This window comes from Dysidea avara, chromosome 12, assembly GCF_963678975.1.
Source record: "Dysidea avara chromosome 12, odDysAvar1.4, whole genome shotgun sequence".
NCBI lineage: Eukaryota > Metazoa > Porifera > Demospongiae > Dictyoceratida > Dysideidae > Dysidea > Dysidea avara.
Genome location: NC_089283.1, coordinates 22984661 through 23006572, shown reverse-complemented (window position 1 = coordinate 23006572; position 21912 = coordinate 22984661). Strand labels below are relative to the sequence as shown.

At 37.8% G+C, this 21912-nt stretch overlaps 3 protein-coding genes across 4 annotated transcripts; 1 reads left to right on the top strand and 2 right to left on the bottom strand.

Annotated features, from left to right (window-relative positions):
- Window positions 1-106: 106 nt before the first annotated feature.
- LOC136241756 (transmembrane channel-like protein 7) lies at window positions 107-16754 on the bottom strand. Of its 2 annotated transcripts, XM_066033058.1 has the most exons (17): window positions 16594-16750; window positions 16385-16476; window positions 16064-16118; window positions 15722-16005; window positions 15532-15668; window positions 15273-15481; window positions 15017-15192; window positions 14032-14182; window positions 13811-13981; window positions 13583-13755; window positions 13464-13527; window positions 13200-13400; window positions 12865-13070; window positions 12299-12420; window positions 1830-1911; window positions 428-506; window positions 107-372 (listed from the first exon to the last, which is right to left on the bottom strand). In XM_066033058.1, exons 1-17 carry the CDS (start codon window positions 16678-16680, stop codon window positions 238-240), a joined length of 2424 nt encoding a protein of 807 aa, XP_065889130.1. In that variant the 5' UTR covers window positions 16681-16750; the 3' UTR covers window positions 107-237. The 2 variants fall into 2 exon arrangements, with proteins under 2 accessions (XP_065889130.1, XP_065889131.1); XM_066033059.1 differs by lacking the exons at window positions 107-372; window positions 428-506; window positions 1830-1911 and adding exons at window positions 11397-11706; window positions 11755-11833 and having other exon boundaries at window positions 12214-12420; window positions 16594-16754.
- On the bottom strand, window positions 1916-10367 carry LOC136241223 (transmembrane channel-like protein 7; the record flags this gene model as incomplete). The annotated part of the gene is made up of 14 exons (XM_066032407.1): window positions 10231-10367; window positions 9244-9341; window positions 6654-6708; window positions 6350-6606; window positions 6167-6303; window positions 5916-6115; window positions 5630-5847; window positions 5215-5365; window positions 4995-5165; window positions 4768-4943; window positions 4649-4712; window positions 4392-4592; window positions 2486-2691; window positions 1916-1973 (listed from the first exon to the last, which is right to left on the bottom strand). Coding segments are annotated over exons 1-14 (2079 nt in total), but the record flags the coding sequence as incomplete, so codon positions are not given.
- On the top strand, window positions 16729-18413 carry LOC136241770 (E3 ubiquitin-protein ligase TRIM56-like). The gene has a single exon (XM_066033076.1). It carries the CDS (start codon window positions 17359-17361, stop codon window positions 18304-18306), a length of 948 nt encoding a protein of 315 aa, XP_065889148.1. The 5' UTR covers window positions 16729-17358; the 3' UTR covers window positions 18307-18413.
- Window positions 18414-21912: the final 3499 nt, after the last annotated feature.

Sequence of the window (21912 nt, the reverse complement as noted above, 5' to 3'; positions counted from 1 at the left end):
ACTTTTGGGGGCGGCCGGGGGCTATATGAATGACAGGAGCTATCTATCACCCTCAACCATCCAGCTATGGAATTCTACCCTCTGATGTCGTTGTACTCTCACAATCTTTAAGTTAAACAGTTTAATAGAACAATCCATATGTACATTATTAGGTCTGTCACGGTAGCTATGTTACACCAAATTTAATGATTAGGCTACACACAAATAAGTTAGATATTTATACTTAGAGAGGACCATTTATATTGATCCTCTTGTGGGGCTGCGAGCTAGTGAAGCCAAAGTGGTTGTTGACTGTTGTTGTCCTTGAATTTGTTGTAAATCAAACTGCAATCTGTGGTAAGCTTTCCTTGCTACTCTCATGTTTTGACGTTCCTACCATGACAACATCACATCAATGGTACCAATATACCAATACTGTAACACTCACTGCCTCAAGCTCTCGAAGTAGTGCGCTGTATTTCTTCCTGCCATGGTTGAGTCTTAAGGAACATTGCAACAAAGCAACTCTGCAATGAACATAGCAGCACATGATCATAACAAACAAATTATTCTAACAATGATAAATAGATCAACTTTACCAGTTAGGGCGAACAGAGAAGGTGGAGCCTATACGAGGTGTTTACCACTAGCCTAGGAGCCTAAGCTAACCTCTGAGGTGAAACTAAAACAAAATGATGGGTCTCTGGTCCAGCACATGAAAATGTGTAGAAATTTAACTTTGCATGGTATGGCAGGATGTGTGGTATCAGGAGCCCATGAAAGCTACTCAAGGACATAGCCAGGAATTTTAGAAGTGAGCCGATTGTTCCATTAGAGTTAGAGGGATAGATGACTACTCTATTAGAGAACCTTGATTTCTTATTCTTTCTTATTCTTATCCTCTTTACCAGTTAGGCACTGGAGGGCGTACAGAGAAGGCAGATTTGTTGCAGTACTAAATTCACTTCATTCAAATACACATAGCTGGCCTTAACAATAGGCTGAGTAGACAGCCTGTAGGGCCTCAGGGCAAAAGGGGCCTCCAAGCTCCTATTAAAATCTTTTAGACTGACTATGAATTTATGTGTTAAATTGCTATCCATACCTGCAAATACAGTTTCCTAACTTTTACTGAAGCAGCTACCTCGGTTGCCTCAATGGTAGCTACACCACTGCTGCTTATGGGCTCCTGGTGGTATAATGGTAACAGATCAGAAGTCAAGAACCATAAATATCAGCTCATACACTGGTGTCTTTTCCTTAAAGTCTAGTATGCATCTAAACTTTCTATACAGTAGCTGTCTGGCGTGTCTGTTCTACCTCTATTTGGCTCTTAGAAGGTTACTTTTCTCTAACTTTCTATTCTTTGTTTAAAATATAATAAACCTTTTTTAACGTTTTGAAGTGCATGTCAGTACTTGCAGATATTTTGTTCCATCTCTTTAACCCACAAAAATTATTGAGTCAGTTTTAATTCTCATCCCTGCCAAATGACTTTACCCCACTACCTCAATTTCAATTGCTACTCAGATGCTGAGAAGATTGACTGCTTTTTTGCAACATAAAACCTTCTTACTGCTTAACAAAGGCAGTAAAACTAAATAGTGATTAGCTTTTAGAAGGCTGAGTTTCAGGGGAGGGGGAAGGTGCTCGTTGAATTGAGGTGGTTAAGTACTCCCCTTGCTAGCTCCAAATTACTGACTGCCCAATTCATTATTATATCAGGCTTGAGTCAGCTAGCATGATACTAACATTTGAATAGTGCATGGTGAGAGGTTCACTAGAACTGTACATATTATATGTAATTAGCTAGATATTTATCTGGCTGGCTAAAAGCCTGAGCTGCTTACATGAGACAGAAGATTAATGGAAGTCCAATGGCTGATGAGTACACCACATAGAAGAGATCACAAAATAGACAATCATCAGACGGGAAATCATGGTTACAAGTATCATTATACTTATAGACAATTGAACTAAGTTGCACACGGTCCCTATACAATAAATAAAGATTCAATAAACAACTAGAAGTCACAAGTGAAAACTCTATATTCTGGTCATGCTGAAGTGTCTTTATTTGGGTAAAAATGTGTGCCTATAAGTGGGACTAAGTATACATGTTAAAAGCGTCAATTGAAAGTTCAGGACATCCTATTTTAGTGGTAGAAGAGCTAAATTAGTGGTAGTCAAGTTACTAGCCATATACAGTAACAAATATATGAAGTATGGTTACTATGCGTATGTGATTTGGTAATAATTGTACAACGAAATCCAATGAATAAGAACGGCTTAAGACCAACCAAAAGTGTTCTAACTTTTCATGTGAAGTTATTCAGCAAGTGGTTGCACACACATACGTGTTAGGGGATTATAATGGTCAGTTTAGCGCTGAATAGTACAGTGACCTGTTGTGAATAATTGCACATAGTTCATCTGCTTATAATATCACATTTGCATCCATGTTAAGTACATCAGTTATCATGTATCAATTCCACTAGACACTTACGTTTGAAAAGTAATGGATACTGGAATGATGACACACACTAGAGCTGCTAGTAGGGAGAAGAGAAAGAAGGAATTTTTTCTTGACTGTGACCATCTTTTAATGGGAGGATGACAAGTATACTGGACAATGTAGTAGTAGGCAAAGAACAAGCAGAGGAATCCAACCACTGCAATCAATGGTAGAAATGGACATACTGGTGTACCAGCCTAAAATAAAATTAATGTTATACACACACAACACACAAAGAAAAAATACTAGGGGGTTCACCAGGTGGCTGATTTTAAACTATTAAATTATACTGTCAGGCTTGAGTGGTCTGCTATTGCTAGCTACCTTTTGTAAGCCCAGTGGTGAGCTGTACAAGTGGTCTTAGGCCTTGATGGAGCTCTAGCCAGCCTAGAGATGGCTGAATGTGGCTGTACAGCTCTGTGGTGGTGAAAAAAGGCCTGTGTTGTAAATACCCTAAAATTTTATCCAGTTTAGATACCTGAATGGCCATACTTTAGCCTAATTCATTCGTACATGTTCTTCTTTCATTTTGTAAACAACCTCTCACCCTCCCCTCCATCTCCTACCCACCACCCCTATTATAGTTTACCTGATAAGCTAGCCTACTATCTAAAATTTCAGGAAACTTAACTGTTAGTCATGGCTACTTGTACAGTGGATGCACTCTAAAATTTAAAACTGGCATTTCTCGATATTCTGAAGCCAAAGTCAGCTTGTTGCTAAATGTAGGATATTGTTGACCAAATCTCGTGGAATACTTTTCTTTCTAGTGTCATGAAATCACCCAAAATTGTTTACCCAGCATCTTCAAGCCCATTAAGTGCCTCTGGTTATAGTTTTACAGATTTTAATTTTTACAAATTGTTTTCTTAAGGCTTCAAATATTTCTGAAAGGCCTGATTACAATATGTTGTAGGGTGATTTTTACTCATAGATGGCTTACTAGACTATAAGTGCAGCTACCATGCATGTTGCATAGGAGAACCTGCCTCCTTTCAAATGTCTAGATCTGCACCACTGTGTCAGTAAAGGTTGTACTTTCATGGTAAAGCAGCTGCTTTTGTATTTTGCAGCTGGAAACCAGTTAACAAATTTTATAGAATCATTGCTGCATGCATGCACACACACACACAAAAAGGCAAAGCCTACAGCAGCCATACAAAACACAGCTATTGTGCCCAGCAAACCAGCACTGTGCACCACTCAGGTGCTTGAGCCTTGTGCAGGCAGATTCTCCTGGGGCAGGGCTAGTAACCCGAAGGAGAACTGTCTAAGTCTCACAGAGAGGCGCTAAGTGAGACAAGGACAGTTGGGTATTTGCTTCCCCAGTAAACACCAGGTACCCATTGATGTTACAGCTGGGTGAGCTGCTTTCCCAGGTGACACCAGGCCACCAGGTCCCCAGTATACAGCTGGGTATAGACTGGAGCAATGTGAGTAAAGTTTCTTGCTCAAGGAAACTATAATATACAAATTGACATAACCAGGCATCAAACCTGGAACCTTTTATGATCAATTACCAGGCCGATACCCTAGCCACTTGGCTATGCTGCCTTACAATGCATGCATGCACACAATGCACGTATGCACACAATGCATGCATGCATGCACACACACACACACACACACACACACACACACACACACACACACACACACACACACACACACACACACACACACACACACACACACACACACACACACACACACACACACACACACACACACACACACACACACACACACACACACACACACACACACACACACACACACACACACACACACACACACACACACACACACACACACACACACACACACACACACACACACACACACACACACACACACACACACACACACACACACACACACACACACACATGCTCACCCAGACTACAGACTGAACATAAACAACAGCCAATACTGCATCAGGGATAAGAAATTCCTTCTTCTCATCATACCAATAGAAGTAGCCAAATCGAAGGATTAACTGTCCAAATATTGTTGCAGCACAACTCAGTAATGTGACTTTGTACACTTCTTGGCCATAGTAAGTCCCAGCACACACAACTATGTCTATATCACAATCCTAAACAAGAGGTTGATAACTTGGAGCTGTAAATGAACTGCACAAACTCATCTTACTTCTGTAGCAATTTTCCACCCAGCCATTAAAGCATACAAGTTAAGAATACGCACCACAAAAACTCTGTAACAACAAAATCAACTGTGACTATACAAGAAAAACATTCATAGCTACGTACCTCATGATTGTAACATTAAACTCAGTTTTTCCACTGTCATATTTTTCAATTTGTAACAAGAAAAACATTAAGGTAGGTACCAAAGCATTGATAACAACAAACAGTACTGAAGTTCCATAAAGACCCAAGTATTTTCCAATTGTCTGGAGAATAGCATTCTTGTGATCTGCTGTGTTCTTTAAACATCATGACTGAAATTAGCATGCAACATTCAAAAGAATACTAACTTTTCTAATTTCTGGTGAAAATAAAACGGATGAGACAATGCCTCCTGTGGCCACTGCTACAAGCAGAAATGCTATCAGCCAAGCAACAAGCCGACGCAAAAACAATTTAGTTTTCTCCTTATTGGTTTGAATCTTTTTCTTTTCAGCATTCCGAAATTCTGTTAGTTTATCCTGAAAGAATGATTATACACAAATGGCAATCCATGATGATATAGCTAACCTTTAATGTGTTAGTGATGCCTTTTGATAAGTTGGTGGCTGCCTCACTGGAAACAAGGGAGTGGTCCCACGAAGTTAATACCATAACTGAAAATGGTGCCAGTACATTTTCACTACTGCTAATTCCACTGGTGCCAAGTGATTTGGAGTAGCTAAAAATATATTTCATTGAAATAAAAGAATTGAATAACATGTAATATCATGATGCACAGATTCAGTATCATGTCTGCACAAAACTGATATTGGGCTTTCATTGTACTAAAAATAATTATGTTTATCATTGGGAAACACTATGTCACTAATTTCTAGTCTAACATTTAGTGGAGACAATTTGCTCCAGATAATAAAATGAATGAGGAATATTCCAGTAGTATAAGTATCAATCCGTAAATCATATAATTATACACACAGCTCACCTCCATGCTATGACAAAGAAGGGTCCAAACAGAGACACAAATATCATCACCATATATGCTATGTCAATACGATAGCTGCATGAGTGATATTCTCTCTCTAGTGTACCACTGACATTTGGACATCTCCATTTAACATTGTCAATTGTAACTGTACAGTCGTAGCAAAGGCTTTCTCGTTTATAACCACCAAGGAACAGCACACTATCAGCAACAGGACCCTGTAATTGAATGATGAGCATTATACATTAATTCATGTGTATACATGTGTGGTGTGCAACAAGCATACCATTCCATCAAATAGGTTTTTGACATGGAATAACTCAATTTCCATAATGTCTTCATTTTCTACTGAAGATGGTTCACGATCATATTCGATAGCACCTGGTAGTATCACAAAACAAGTCCACAGCACCGCAAGGACTATGTTTAGGGCAATCACAAACCGGGTGAACACAAAGAATGATGCAATACCAACTCCAAAGTTTCCTATGGAACAACACCACAATATTAAACTTTGTAAAAAGATTTCTAAATCACCTTCAATATGTCTTATTTGAGTTTGTAGTAGTGGTATTCTATCAGTACCAAGAGATGAATATCTTTTCCAATTAATCCATAAGTTGGACAAGAACATTTGTAGCCGGACAAAATGTGACTTTTGATTACCATAACCACTGCCATGGTAAAGGTATAGCTTATTAAAAATTGGGTTCAACTTACGAGATTCGGCTAGCTCTATCACCATTTCCTTTGTATAAATTAGTAGGGACTACCCAATTGAGAGTCGGATCTTCTTGTGTATCGTCATACAATTTTTCTGTGTCACTAGCATTGATGTGATGTACACTTCGTCTTGAGGAAGACTCTCTTCTATCAGATGACAATCTTCGGTACCGCACTGATTCTCCATTCTGTTGTGCTTTGTTCCTAGTGTACCCTAGCAAGTCATTGCTAAGTGGTTTGGAGTTGGGCTTTTTCTACAGATAAAAGGTATTACATAATAGTACATACTAGGCTATTCTACCTTGATTTGACTTTCACCAACTTGAACAGCCCTGTGTACTACTCCTAGTTGATCACTGGAAATATTATAATGAATATATAACTGTTTATTGATGATACCATCTAATGAACAGACCAGCAGTGCATAAGCAACTTACCGTAATTTCAATTGTTGTGTAAAATTATTTACGTATGATTCACGTGAATAACTGCTCTGTTAGAGTATTTTGATATTTTGCATGTAAGAAATTTTCGTCATTTTTGCATACAAAAATTATTTTATACAAAAAAAAGCGAATTACAGCATGTTCTCCTTAGCAGATGCTGGCAGTATTCCTTGTACATCATGTATACAAAATTAGCTACATGATTATGTGCATTGTATAATAAGACAATCACAGTTTTAAATGTAAAATAGACAAACTGACTGTAGGGCTGAGCTGTGATTGTAGTAGTTTTTATTGCCCTATATTACAGAGACAATAATATTATTGTTTCAAAACCCCAGTGAAAATGTCAGGCAATCTAAAGCTTTACCTGACATTGATACACTGCTGCTTTACACAATTTGGCATTCAGGGAATACATCAATAGATTACTTAACCTTAGTATGTATAATGGTACAATCATTATTGTGTTCGCTATTAATATTTACTGATACACTAAAAAAAACTATACAACCTTGGGCTACCTCCTTGTATTTTGATCTGTCATTTTGTCGGGCAGGTTCCATTGTGGTCAGCCATGCATGATATTTGCCTGACAAATGGCCTATGTCAGGCAGTAATAATTGACTCTGCCCTATTAGAGTAGTTACTTGACTGCTGTTGAAGTATCTCAATCGTTTTTAATGCAGTGGGACATTGCTGAGGATTTAATAGCTATAACATGCTTGTACTGGTGTAAAGCTTTTTACTGTTGTCAATGCAGCAATAATAAAGCTAGCTTGCCATTAGGACAGGGGTTTCTCTCAAAACCACAGAAACCCAGCCAATATACAACTCTACTATAATTAGAATTGTTACATTAAAATGGTATCACATACACAGATAACTTTACTACATCAAATCTATTGCATGCACACCATCTCCACTTTGGATTCAAGATATGGCTGCTTTTTTTATTATTGAAATCAACCACACAAAGGATGTAATTGGCACAAAGCATATGGAGAAGTTTGCGGAAGGCAAAATTGCCAGCCCGTACAGGCATGGCATGTCTAATACATTTCCTATTGAATGTGTACAGCTTGTCTATGTGCCTGTTACGTAGCTTTGTGGGTGTGATACGTTTAGAACAACATATGAGTTATGATGCTAGAAGAAGCCCAATTCATGGAAATATTGCATGTGTGTAAAAGCAGCCTCCTAATTACCAACATATAGTGTAGCAAATTCCCCATACATATTATATTGGGAATTTTGGGGTCATCTAATATATGTGACTGGATCTGCGAAAACTGTTCTTATTGCCCAAGACAGGAAGTTTGATTTTTTCACACAAACACAAAGCTTAATGAACGCACTATCAAATTTCACTGTCACAGTCGACCAGAGTAAAGTGGTCTGCTTTTGCTGGCTGCTTTTTAAAAGCATAGTGGCGAGCTGTACGAGTGGTCTGGAGTCTTGATGGAGCCCTGGCCAACCAGGAAATGGCTGTGTGTGGCTGTACAGCTCCGTGGTGTTGGACAATGGCCTGTGCTGTAAATTTCCTTTCATTTGGAGGGATTTTTTTCCTTACTTTAGCCCCTTTTCTGTTGCACCTTTTCAGCTATTATATAAGTCACTAAGTCTAAGTCCTTGAAATTAGGTTAGGTAATCCTAAGGCTGCAGCACATGTTGCTGTATGACCTTCAGTGCTGGTCACTGTAAAGCACTAATACAATACAATACAATACAATTTTAGCCAGTTCTGAGCCCTGAATGACCCATAACTTGGCCTAATTCATCCCAACATGCTCCTTTTCAATTTTTGTACACCATCTTGCCCGCCTTCCTCCCACCCTTCTGGAGCTTGCCTGATACAGACAAGCTCAGCTTAAAAAATATCTAAAATGGCAGGAAACTTAGCTGTTGGCTACTTCTTCAGTGGATGATCTGGAAGGTAAGAAATTGCTGTAAAACGTGTGAAAATTTGGTATGCATAGCTACCACCACTGGCCAGCTATAACACTCTGAATATTTAAAACTGATGTTTCTCGATACTTTTAAATGGGTGATAAGACCAGTTTTCCCAGAGACAGTCACATATGGTGCAGCAACCAGTGACAAACATGTGATAGATAACACAGATTCCGGGCCAGATTTGGAAAGCACATGGAAGAGCAATCTATAGCCAGTAGAAGGAAATGAAACATCATTATAATTTTATGTTTAAAATCACTTTATGTAGCTATTTGAATTGCAGACATTGGAAAGGTGAAGGCATCCTGACATCTTGATGTCCATCAATGCTCACTACATTAATGTTACAAAAACAAAAACATTTTGAATTAGCTCTGATCTGCACTTTAGTTTGTAAAATTCAAATTTTGAAGCCAGTGATGCCCATTTTTTGTGTATAGCAAATTTCTTCATATGGATACAGCATAGTGTATTTAGTTATTAACTTACTCGGTCACTTCATCAAAAACTTCCTTGAATTTCTCACGTAGCTCCTGTTGTTTTTTCAACTGTTCCTGAATCTTTTTGTTTTGACTTGGAGTAGGAGACTACATTGTATGAGACAAAACATAACATTATACAGTACATGGCTGTAGTCACTGATATGGTTTTTGGTTGCAATAAGGCCAGCTAAAGATATTACCAATTAAAGCATCATGGTAAGTGAAATATGTAAAATCCAGCTTGGGAATGTGGTCAAGAGACAAATACCAGGTGAAGTGGAGGGATGTGTTTGACTCAAGGCCACTCTTGAGTGTTATTATTTTCCATAGTGCACAAGCACATACAGTGTTTTACTGGTTTAATGTATTAGTCTGGAGTTGCAATCAAGTAGAACATTAGCATTCATTATTACCAGGGATGCCACATGACAGTGAGAAAATTTGTGACTAGCAGAAGTAGCTATCAATGCTGATAATGTAGGATCCAGAATTTGCTGGAACAGGAGGAGAACAATGAGGAAAGCTATTAGAGTAATGAACCGCTTGCACACCACATTGTTTGCAAGTAGAATAAAATCATTTTTGTTTGTGGTCATTTATGGTAACTTTGTTGACAGCTTTCCTTATAGTGGAGATAATATTATTGTGGCCATCCGAGGTTATTTTTATGCAAACTTTGCTTTTACAAAGAAAAATAAAGCACACATTTAATAATTATACCACAGTTTGGCGCATTATGGAAAACACCTAAAGCGGCACACCTTTTCTCTTTAAACTTAGATGGTATCATACATTTCATGTACACTTCGAAGTACACTTAATTTCAAACTAATGTATACAAAGGCTGATAATTAATTTTCCTATCAATTATGCAGCTAGGAAGAGTACAAAAAGGAAAAATATCGAACTGCAACAACGCTCACTCTTTTGATTACGATGTCGATGTGATTGATGTAGTTTAATACAGTATACGGCATATGATACGGTAAGTTACCTGGACAAACTTGGGCAGGTCGGATAATTCTACTGCGTCATCTAATTCCACCGCTGCTCGAATTGAATGGTCCACTAATACCGCCATTCTTCAACAAGTTAGTGATAATTATTTTGAGCCACACCCAAACGTTGCACGTGCATGCGCTAAACTATTATCCAGCTTTAACATAGAGTAGAGGCTAGTATTACGGGACAGGGGATAATATGGGTCGCATATATAGGCTTAAAACAAGTTGAGTGGGTTAATTATAAATCCTGCAGATTTATATATTAGCATACTACACATTTGGTTAAACGAACTTGCAGTGACTTGCGAGGGTTCAATCCCCGGATGGAATAATACACCCTGCTTTTTTTTTTTCAATACTCGGGCTAGATGGACTGCCCTGTTGATTAACTCACAATAATGATTCTCTTTGTACCACTCACTATGTAGTTAAGATGTAAAGTACATTATCACTATCCACATGCAGTATCCCTGCTACCCTTTACATTTGAATTTAGACTAACAATATAAATCAAATGTGAAAATTAATAGTCAACTTATACAAGCACATGCACTGTCTCATAATAGCTACCCCCATATGTCTCATATAGTACACACCTACAGTGTTTCAGAAGAATGTTTGTAGCTACAGACCACTGCATGATAGGAAAACTTTTGAAATTTTAGGATAGTGTAGTTATGGTACACCCCATTCCATAATTGTAGTGTGAAATACCAGTGTTACAGTTTTAGGCTTTGAAATTAAGTGTCTCACAGCTACCGCCACTACTTATAGCAAATGAAATGCATTGAAAGAATGGATGAGTTTTACGGCCAAGAGTTCATAATATATTATGAACTCTTGGTTTTACTTTGATAGAACAGTAGTTTCCATTCACCCTTAACTAATTTTCATTTATAGCTATAAACTACTGTATAGAATCCAATATACTTGATAACTAGGTAGCAAGCAGCAATTGTCATCACCATGCACGTCTCAAATCATCAGCACTTCAGAAATCCTCAGCACATTCCGAAGTTTCCCTACCTAGTTATACAGCTGTGCAACTTACAGTAGTCTATGATGCAATATGCCAACCATTTTGTTGGGGGTGATACTGCTGTAACCACATGATATATATAACTGTTAACACATAAGTTCCCAATCTATACAGGTGCACACTTCATGCATTTTCTCTGCCTGGTAAGGATTTGTCACCTGATCTGGTAATGTATAGGAGTACAAATGTGAAGATTCTCTTCAACAAGTTGTTTCTGACCATGAAAGATTGAGCTATAATGACTGTACATCATTCAAATTGTTCTGAAGAATTATTTACAAGTAAAGAGTGTCACTTAGAATGACCCTCTAGTAGGACTGTGATCTAGTGTACCCAAAGTGGTTGTTTGCTGTTGATCCCTAGCTTGTTGTAGATCAAACTGAAGATGGGCATAAGCCTTTTTTGCTTCCCTCATGTTTTGACGTTCCTATACAACATCAATGGTACAATTGTGTATCAATACTGTGACCCTCACTGCTGCTAGTTCTCTGAGTAATGCACTGTGTTTCTTCCTAGCATGATTGAGTCTCAAGGAACATTGAAACAGAGCAATTCTGTAAAAACAAAAATACAAATAAGAAAATACTATATATATAGCCAGGTAGCTGAATGGTCAACAAGGCTGGCCAACATTATAACAATGAAGTAAAAGTAACTATAGCATATAAGATATTGAACAATATTATTGCATGTATCAATAGCAATAATACCACAAAGGTTGTCCACAAAGATTGTCCTCTTTGATAATTAACTAAAATAATAACAATTATACTTAGTCTATATAACAAAATAGCATGGATGAAGCATAAACTAAATTAGGAAGCTGGCTGGCTTGTACTTTAGAGACTGCTAACATGTAAGGACACCTGCCACACAACAAGAGATTTTAATGTGTACATTTTAAAGTAGCAGTCGTGTAGCTAAACTTGCTCACATGAGACAGAAGATTAACGGAAGTCCAATAGCTGAAGAGTACAGCAAATAGAATATATTGCAAAGTGTTCCACAACTATCTGATGATTCATCTGGTAAAATAGCCTCTATAGCATTTCTGTCACGGAATGGTCCACAGAACAAATCATGATTACAATAGTCCTCAGTATCATTGGAGTACACAACTGAACTGAGTAGAACCTGATCCCTGTAAGTATACAAATGAAAGTTTTCATGTATGTGAATTCTGATAGAGGTTGGGTTTAATTTAAAGCACAATGCAGTGGGACCTGTGCCCCCAATTATATAAATGACATAATAATTGCTGTATTAGAGAAGTTGACTTCTATCACAAAATGTGGCTGTTCTATTAGAGTATTCTATGCTTTCTACATTTCTCCCATTTACTGAACACCAGGAGCTCCCCAGGGGTTATGCAACACTAGGTATAATATGGACTGACAGGGACCAACAAAGAGGTCTTGATCACCAAGGTATTGGTACTGATTTTCCAGGTCAATTTATAACTAAGGGATACTTTAGGACGTTTAATAAGTGTCTGATACGTCATTTTGAGTATACATATCCAGATTAACATACTCCACTACATATAATTACAAACTAACATCCAATTGCAACTTCACATGCTTACGTTTGAACAGAGATGGATACTGGAATGATGACACACACTAGTGCTGCTAGTAGGGAGAAGAGAAAGAAGGAATTTTTTCTTGACTGTGACCATCTTTTAATGGGTGGATGGCAGGTATATTGGACAATGTAGTAGTAGGCAAAGAACAAGCAGAGGAACCCAACCACAGCAATCAATGGTAGAAATGGACACATCGGTGTACCAGCCTAAAAAATATAAACATATTTTTGTGCTCAAGGAAATAACAGTAAGCATTACTGCCTGGAACCCTTTAATCACACACACGCACGCACGCACGCACGCACGCACGCACGCACGCACGCACACACACTCACCCAGACTACAGATTGAATATAAACAACAGCCAATACAGCATCAGAGATAAGAAACTCCTTCTTCTTGTTAAACCAATAAAAGTAGCCAAGCCGAAGAATGAGTTGTCCAATGATGGTTGCAGCACAACCCAGTATTGTAACTTTATACAGTTCTTGGCCGTAGTAAGTCCCAGCACACACCACATCTTCAAGATCACAATCCTATACAGCACATGATAACAAGCATTAAGAAAGGAAAAAAAGAGCAACACTAACTCATCTTACTTCTGTAGCAATTTTCCACCCAGCCATTAAAGCATACAAGTTAAGAATACGCACTGTAAAGACCCTGTGACAGTCAATGTGACAGTCAATGATTAATCATAACAATGCAAGGATGATACCTTGTGATTGTAACATTAAACTCAGTTTTTCCACTGTCGTATTTTTCGATTAATAACAGAAAACCCATTAATGTAGGGACCAGAGCATTGATAACTACAAACAGTACTGATGTCCCGTACAGTTCCAAGAATTCTCCAATGGTCTCTACCAGAAAACCCTTACCATCAGTCTCCTGCAAAACAGCACCAATAAATTAATTAGCAAGTTTTATAATATTTGATACGTACACTCCTGATGTCAGCTCCAAATACAATGGACAACACAATACCTCCTGTGGCCACAGCTACCAGCAGAAATGCCATAAACCAGGCAGCAAATCGTCGCAAAACCAGTTTAGCTTTGTCCTTTCTGGTTAGAATTTTCTTCTTTTCAGCATTTCGAAATTCTGTCAGCTTATCCTGAAAGTATGATCAAGTTTACATAAAGGAAGAATCATCTCAGTGATAACCTTCAGTGTGTTTGTGATGCCTTTGGATAAGTTGCTGACTGCCTCTCTGGAGATGAGGGAGTGGTCCCATGATGTTAGAATCATCACTGAAAATGGTGCCAATATGTCCTCATTATTGTTACCCCTACTGCTGCCCAGTGATTCAGAGTAGCTGAAAACATAATATTATATGTATAACAAGTGGTCAGATAAACCTTGCAATGAGTATGTTAGTATTCCAGCCTGTACACACTTTATGCTGAGCTGTACTTGGACTTATATACACAGGGTATGATAAGACTCAGAAATAACTGAAATATCAAAGTGGTGGATGAAAAAAATATATGGTAGTCAAATCAGAGAAGTCTTTGAATAAAATCCATAAATAATTGTAATAACTACTAGCATTTCACTGGTTAAACCGGAAAAACTAGTAGGTGGGCAGAACTGATTGTCAAGGATAATTTGGCTACAGCAGCTGTATTACAATCGCTGACTGCTCTATTAGAGTATTTGCGATACCAAATTCTTTCATTTAAACTTAATATCCTTATTTTTATTGAAGTACAGTGTAGTTGAAACAGTTGCTTCAATTGTAGCTACACCACTCAACACCTTGATCTCATCTTTCCATCAGCTTATTAAAAGCTTCTGATTAACAGCTAGTTATTGCATAGAAATGTTTTGTGACTAAATCCCAGTTTAGGTATTGTATTGATGAGGAATGAATATGGTCTAACAGATAAAAAAGCAAATCATAGCACAACAACAAACTCAAGTGTCATTCGCACATTGTTAACCAGACTTCTTAACACATTAAGGGCAATTAACAGTTTAAAACTTCAATTACAGTAATAGAGTAAATAGACCAATAAAATATATACGTATACAAAACAAAAGTTAATAAATGGTACACCGCATACAACTGTGAGTTTTACAGTGAAAAGCATGAAATATACTCTAATAGAACACACATACACTTAGTACTATTCTACATACACCTCACCTCCATGATATGACAAAGAAGGGTCCAAATATAGACAAAAATATCATTACCATGTAAGCTATGTCAATACGATAACTGCATGAGTCATATTCCCTTGTACCATCAACATCGTCATAGTTACAAAAACTTTCTCGTACATAGCCACCATAGAATAGTATACTGTCAGCAACTGCACCCTATAATAGAAGTATATATTATTTGCCATAAAAGACTCATGGGCACTTTTGGATTTAACAAATGTGGTAATAAACCATACCCTTCCATCAAACAGATGTCTGACATGAAATTCCTCTTCTTCTCCAAGAATTTCTTCTTTAAGGCCTTTGGTGATCACTTCGGACGAGTCATACGTGATAACACCTGGTAGTATCACAAAAGTTGTCCACAATACTGCAAGGACTATGTTTAGGGTAATCACAAGCCGGGTAAACACAAAGAATGATGCAATTCCAACTCCAAAATTTCCTATAAAACAATATGACAACATAACACTGCAATAAAGATTTTCAGTTCACCTTCAATTTGTTTTATCTGAGCTCGTAACAGTGGTATTCTATCAGAATTATGTGATGAATACCTTTTCCAACTAATCCTCAAGTTATATAAGAGCAACTGGAGCCAGCCAAAATGTGATTTCTGATTGACATAACCACTGCCATTATTAAGATATAGCTTATTATGTGGTTATACGCCATCTTTACTTACTTGAATCTGCTATTTCCATCAGTGTTTCCCTGATATAAATCGGTAGGCACTACCCAACTCAGTGTTGGGTCTTCTTGCGCATCTTCATACAATTTATTTTCATCACTTGGATTTATACGATGCACATTTTGCTTAACTGATTGCTCCATTTTAATAAATGATGGCTTTCGGAACAATGATTCTACTTGGTTGGCCTTTTTAGCAACTTGCCGTGCTTGGTTCTTGTTTGGCTGCCCAAGTAATTCATGTATTTCATTACTGAGTGGTAAAGTGTTAGGGTTGTTCTACAGATGGAAGGACATCTATATATACACAGCACATTGATCTAGTAAACTACACTACCTTGATTTGACTTGGACCAACTTGAACTGCTCTGTGTACCACTCCCAATTGCTCACTAACAGTATCATGTGATAGATCAACTCAAATAATGCCACATTACATTATATTATGAGTAGCTATAGCTATGCAGGGCTTTAGAACATGTTGTAGCTATAACCAATAGCTAAAACTACCTGACAATGTATAGGACCACGTATAGTGGTAAAGGGTTGATAAAATATTCTTACTAAAAAAAGTTGTAAAAATTTTTATCTCCATTATTAAAACCAACTTAACTCCCCCGACCCCCCACATGCATGGTATAGCTAAGTGTCAACTTACTCAGTCACTTCATCAAAAGCTTCCTTGAACTTCTCTCGTAGCTCCTCCCGCTTCTTTAGCCGCTCTTGGATCTTCTTGGATTGACTTGGAGACTACATGGAATGAGGCAATAAAAGATGACAGCATAAGTATGCATGTATCTATAGCTACTCTGATAAATAAACACTAAAGCCGTCTGGCTTCAGGCATTAATTCGATTTTACCATTACCTGGATAGAGTTGGGCAGGTCTGCAAAATCCACTGCTTCGTCTAACTCCACCACTGCCCGAATCGAATGTTTAACTTTTTCTGCCATACCGGCTTTTCTCACCTCCACAAGCGCGTAATAAATAATTAACGCTTGTTTATCTCCATATTAGCGCTAGTGCTTTGAAATCCAGCAGGGGTTTTTAGGAGCCAACACCGTAGCTACCAGCTGTTGCAAAGGAGAATTTGTTGTAATGTTTATTGCTGTATATGAATTTGAGATCAAGGATGGAAAGGACAGCGAATTCAGAGCGTCATGGTTAAAGCTGACCCAAGGCATCTATCGTGAGTGTGGAAGCCTAGGATCTAGGTTGCACAGAACTGAAAAAGAAAACGTGTTCATTGCTTATGCGCAGTGGCCTGACAAAAAGATATGGAAGGAAAATATTGGAGTACAGAGTTCGGAGTTCATAAAAGCAAGAACGGACATGCAGGCATGTTTAGTAGCATTCAAGACACTGTACGAGCTGGAAGTTCTTGATGACTACTTACAACAAGCCGTGTTCTCCTCGGTGTTCTCCTGACTTGACTTCGTACAAATTGTGAAGATGACAGCAACTATTGTGAAAGAAATACTAATACGTTACAGTTCATTATAAACTTTTGTAGAGAGTTTTGTTTTCTTTCTAAATCGTAGTCGAAAACTTCGTACGCGCACAACTTTAATTTTAATTAAGCGAGCAAATTTTGAATTTATATTTTCTCATGCTGGCAGGCATTATTAGGAATGGCCACGGGTAAAGACGAAACGCCGTTTTACGAAAGCATCGAGGACTACCTCAAGGGTGAGATGCAAGATCAGATAAATTGCTACCTCTGCAAGAAGCCGATCGAAAACCCACGTGTGTTAACTTGCCTTCACTCATTCTGCACCAAATGTCTGGTCCCCTTAGTGGACAAAATAGCGCCCTCTTCACCGCCTGCACCTAAGAAGGTCCTCAAATGCCCTCAGTGTGGAATAAAAACTGACATACCTTCAGGAAATGTTCAGGAGCTTCAGAGTAACTTCTTTGTGCAGCATATTGTAGATCTGATGGAATACTTCAGCAGCCGAGATGCTATTCCTGTGGTTTTTTGTGGTCACTGTCGCCGTACCAGTAACTCTGGTGTCCTGGAGCGAGCAATAGTTCGGTGTCCAACCTGTGCATTATTTTTATGTAAGGGGTGTTACGAGTTGCATTCGATGGACGACTTGACAAGACACCACAAAACGTTATCGATCACCCATACTGATGTTGACCATGATAGCTTGCCACAACCAACTCCATCAAGTAGCAACAAGTGCTCTCAGCATAGCAATAAGCAAATCAAACTTTTTTGTCTCAACTGCAACAAAGGGATTTGTAGCCAGTGTGCTAAAACTGCTCACAGTGATCATGATGTGGCGTTTGTTGATGAACTGGTAGCCATACGACAGCCGAAGCTTGAGAGACTATCAGAAGATGTTAAAAAGCTACTGCCCATGTTGGACAGTTGTCTAGAGCAGGTACAACAGCTGGGCATAGCTGTGGAGAAGAATGGACAAAATCAACTTGATGAGGTAGAGCGTCGTTATGAAATTCTCCAGCAGGTTATCGAAGAAAGAAAGGATTCACTCTGTGACTATGCTGATCGTTGTCAAGAAGGTGAAGACCTTAACCAACCTGCTACCATTACACAAGATCGCACTGGGTAAATTGTACCAGTAGATACTTATAATGTTTACATTAGAATTTGGCATTGTTAAAAAGGCATTGGTAATACGTGAAAGTTTTTAAAAGAAATCACACTTTTAAGTTCTAATATGCACACATTTCATTTCTAACAATCGTATTCAATCAGTACTTTGATGCACAACTTTTTATTACAATACTCCACAGTTACCAAGTTACTTTAGAGTATTGATCGTCATATCATACCGTATAGCCTAAATATTTCGAGGTTGAGCAATGTTGTTAAATTTTTTTTCCGTGGATTTGCAAACACTCCCAAATGTATATGGAAGTCTCAAGGCTAAAATTTTTGCTGATAACCCCCAAAACTGCAAAATCAGCAAAAATTTCCCCCTCGAAATATTTAGGCTATACGGTACTGTGGTAATATAAAGTCACAATAATTCAATGGTCACCGTGCTAAGGAATTGACTGTGAAGGTCAAGTTCGTCAGAAGTGAACTTGACCTTCACAGTCACTTACCGTACGCAAGGAAATTTATATCTGATGTAAGAATAATTTGACGAATTCACACTTCAGCAGATTTGACAAATAAAATGTTGACGAAAATCAAGACATTATAGACAAAACCTGTACTTTTAAAGGCGCTTATAAACAATTGACGAATTTAAATTTGATGAATTAAACCGATTCGTCAAATTCATCAAATTTTTTTGACATCAAAATTTCCTTGCGTACGTGCGGTACCTGCTACCAGTGATGTTACCTCATAATTGTTGGCTCTCAGTATGCACCCATGGCCACCATGCTTGCAATTTGCCTCCAACAAAATTTGAGATCAGCCATTTCCAGAACCAACACATCATTTCCAACAATTTATGTTGAAGGGTAAACCTAATATGGAAATGGAAACTTGCTCCTCTCAAGTTATCGATGCATGTGTTTTATGATGTCTTGAAAACAATTTGTATGGATTACTTCTTAAGGGGTGTGCATTCACTGAATGGGACTACTTGACTCATGCTTTTTGTTTGTTTTATTGCTGCTTATGGTCACACTTAATCACGGAAATAAAAAAAAAACAACAAGATTTAGAACTTCACAAAACCTTCATCAAAGATGATTATCCTGCTGCATAATAGCACTAGTATGAACACAGTATGCATATGCAACGTTAGCACACTAACATGTACTTTTCTATCTTCTTTAGTGTAACAAAAATGCAGTCAATTTTGCACTATGCAAATATCCAACATAGAAGCAGTCTGCATATTCACTTGATTTCAGTTTACAACACTTGTATACTGCAATCATATACTGCAATCATATACTGCAATCATATACATAGTGTTAATGCAGTTTTTCACAAATTGGATAGTGTGTGCACACAAGGAGGAAATTTTCTGGCTTACCGTTACTTCTTGATATGATTAAAGTTATATGGTTATGTGTTCTTGTTATCAGTTTTGCTAGTTGTATGTAGGGTTTGGCGGTACTGTTAATTTCTACTTGTGATTATTGCGACAAGGTGATTGTGCGATAATTGTAATTATTGCCATGTCTGGAAAGAGAAACAAAATCAAGATTATTAGTGCATTATTATGGGCCTGCAATATCTGAATAAGATACTCAGGGTTCTGCCCATACTGGTCAGCAGTGGTTCAAAGCGACCAGTACCCTCTTAAATCCGACCAGTACAATTCTTACATACATCACTGATACACATGCAATATACCCTAATATAACACACAGCATATCAGTTCATGTTAACTTTAGGCCACCACTCAGGAATTTCTTGGTGGATGCTGACATGTAATTGCACCACTCAGGAATTTCTTGGTGGATGCTGACATGTAATTGTAGCACAAGTTGCTGTCAGACCTTCAGGTCTAGTTCTCTAGTCTCTGTATCAGTCCTGTAGTCACCATAAAGTACTAATAAGTAATAATAATTAAGGCTTCTTTAGCATAGTGTCATTATGGATTTTCACATAGCAATTATGCAGAATATTACACGAACAGTATTACGGTATTTTCACAATAGGCTGCGGTACTCAGCATTGCACATCATAATATTGCATTCAGGCGATAATATTGCCCAACCCTAGTTGTATGCACCTCTAACACAGGTAAGGCAATACATTGGGATACCTGAGTGTGTGTAAACAAAATGATGGTTGTATGGCTAATCACTTTTGGTACTAGCAAAATTTATGTGTTAGTGAATGGATACACCCTACTTCTTATTCTATTGCTGCTGTGATTAAACTGATGCTTGACTTTCTTATGGGGACCTGCCACCTCAAATTAGCCAAATGTATAGTGTTTGCAATCATTGAGTTATTTATTGTGAATCACATTTCTGCAGGGGTGGATCTAGGACCTCACAGAAGACAAAAGGGGGAGGGAGAAGCAAGCAGAATAAAACATATATAGTAACGACTAAGAAAAGTACTAAATGAATCTGATTAATGTAACTAGTACAATGTGAGAAGCTCACTCAGCATGCTCCAAGATATGGGAACTCGCCCCCACAGTTAAATGTATGAGGTAACAATTTGACTAACTGCAATGTAGCTATTGCATGTCATTTTAAGTTGAAAAGAAGTCTATGAACAGCAATAAACTATTATAAAGTTTCAAGTCAACTTTTAAGGGGTTTAATGCTGCAACCTCCAGAATCTGTGATCCTTGATAAACACTGAAATACAATTACCGACGGTCAGCACTATCAATCTATGTTGCAACTATTTGGAATTTATGTTCTCTTGGAGAGGGTAATTGTAATACTTCTTTTAGAATCACTTACAGCTAGCTAGTCATACACTTTGGTTGTTCTCCTTTTGGAAGTTTGGTTAACAAGTGATGTACTTCAAGTGTCTATAATGTAATTCACGTAACCCCACAGCAAGCAGTGCCTGATTTCGGGCTCTTGTTGACCAGTGTTTATTCTTTGGCTGTTATAGGGGGAGAAGTTTCCCCCCCTCAAATCTCAGACTCACCCCCTAAAATTGTGAGTGACTACTACACTAAACTTATAGGTTAAGCTAAAATGACACACTAAACTTCTCAAAAATGTTCTCAGATTCAATCTCAGAGTGGTTAAAACGTAAAATTTTTCCTGGTTAAAAATTGCATATGCAACCTTAAAGTGCTCTCAGATTCAGTATCAAATAAATTAATTTTTAAAAATTTCCTATAGTATACAACGAACAAAAATTCATGCATATAGTGATGGCTATTCAATATCTGAGAGCCCAAGTTTACCCAGTATAGAAAAAATAGCACGCTTAACTCTCAAAATTGTCCTTAACTTTAATCTCAGAAAGTGTAACGATTTTGTAAAAAAAATTTACTTTCAAAATGGCATGCACGGCCAGCACAAATACTACCCAATTTTAATATCAGAAAGCTGGCCTGATTATAAAAACTTCTTGTTTTGCTATAACTATGAAATGCCCATTTCAAACACCCTAATTTTGATTATTTCTTGGAAGACATCATCATCCACCCATGTAGATCTTGTAATTAGCTAGTGCTTTATATTTGTGGCATAATTATACATACAATGATAGTCAATACTGATCTCACATAGATTGTAAGAATACACACCATGCATGATGCAGTTGG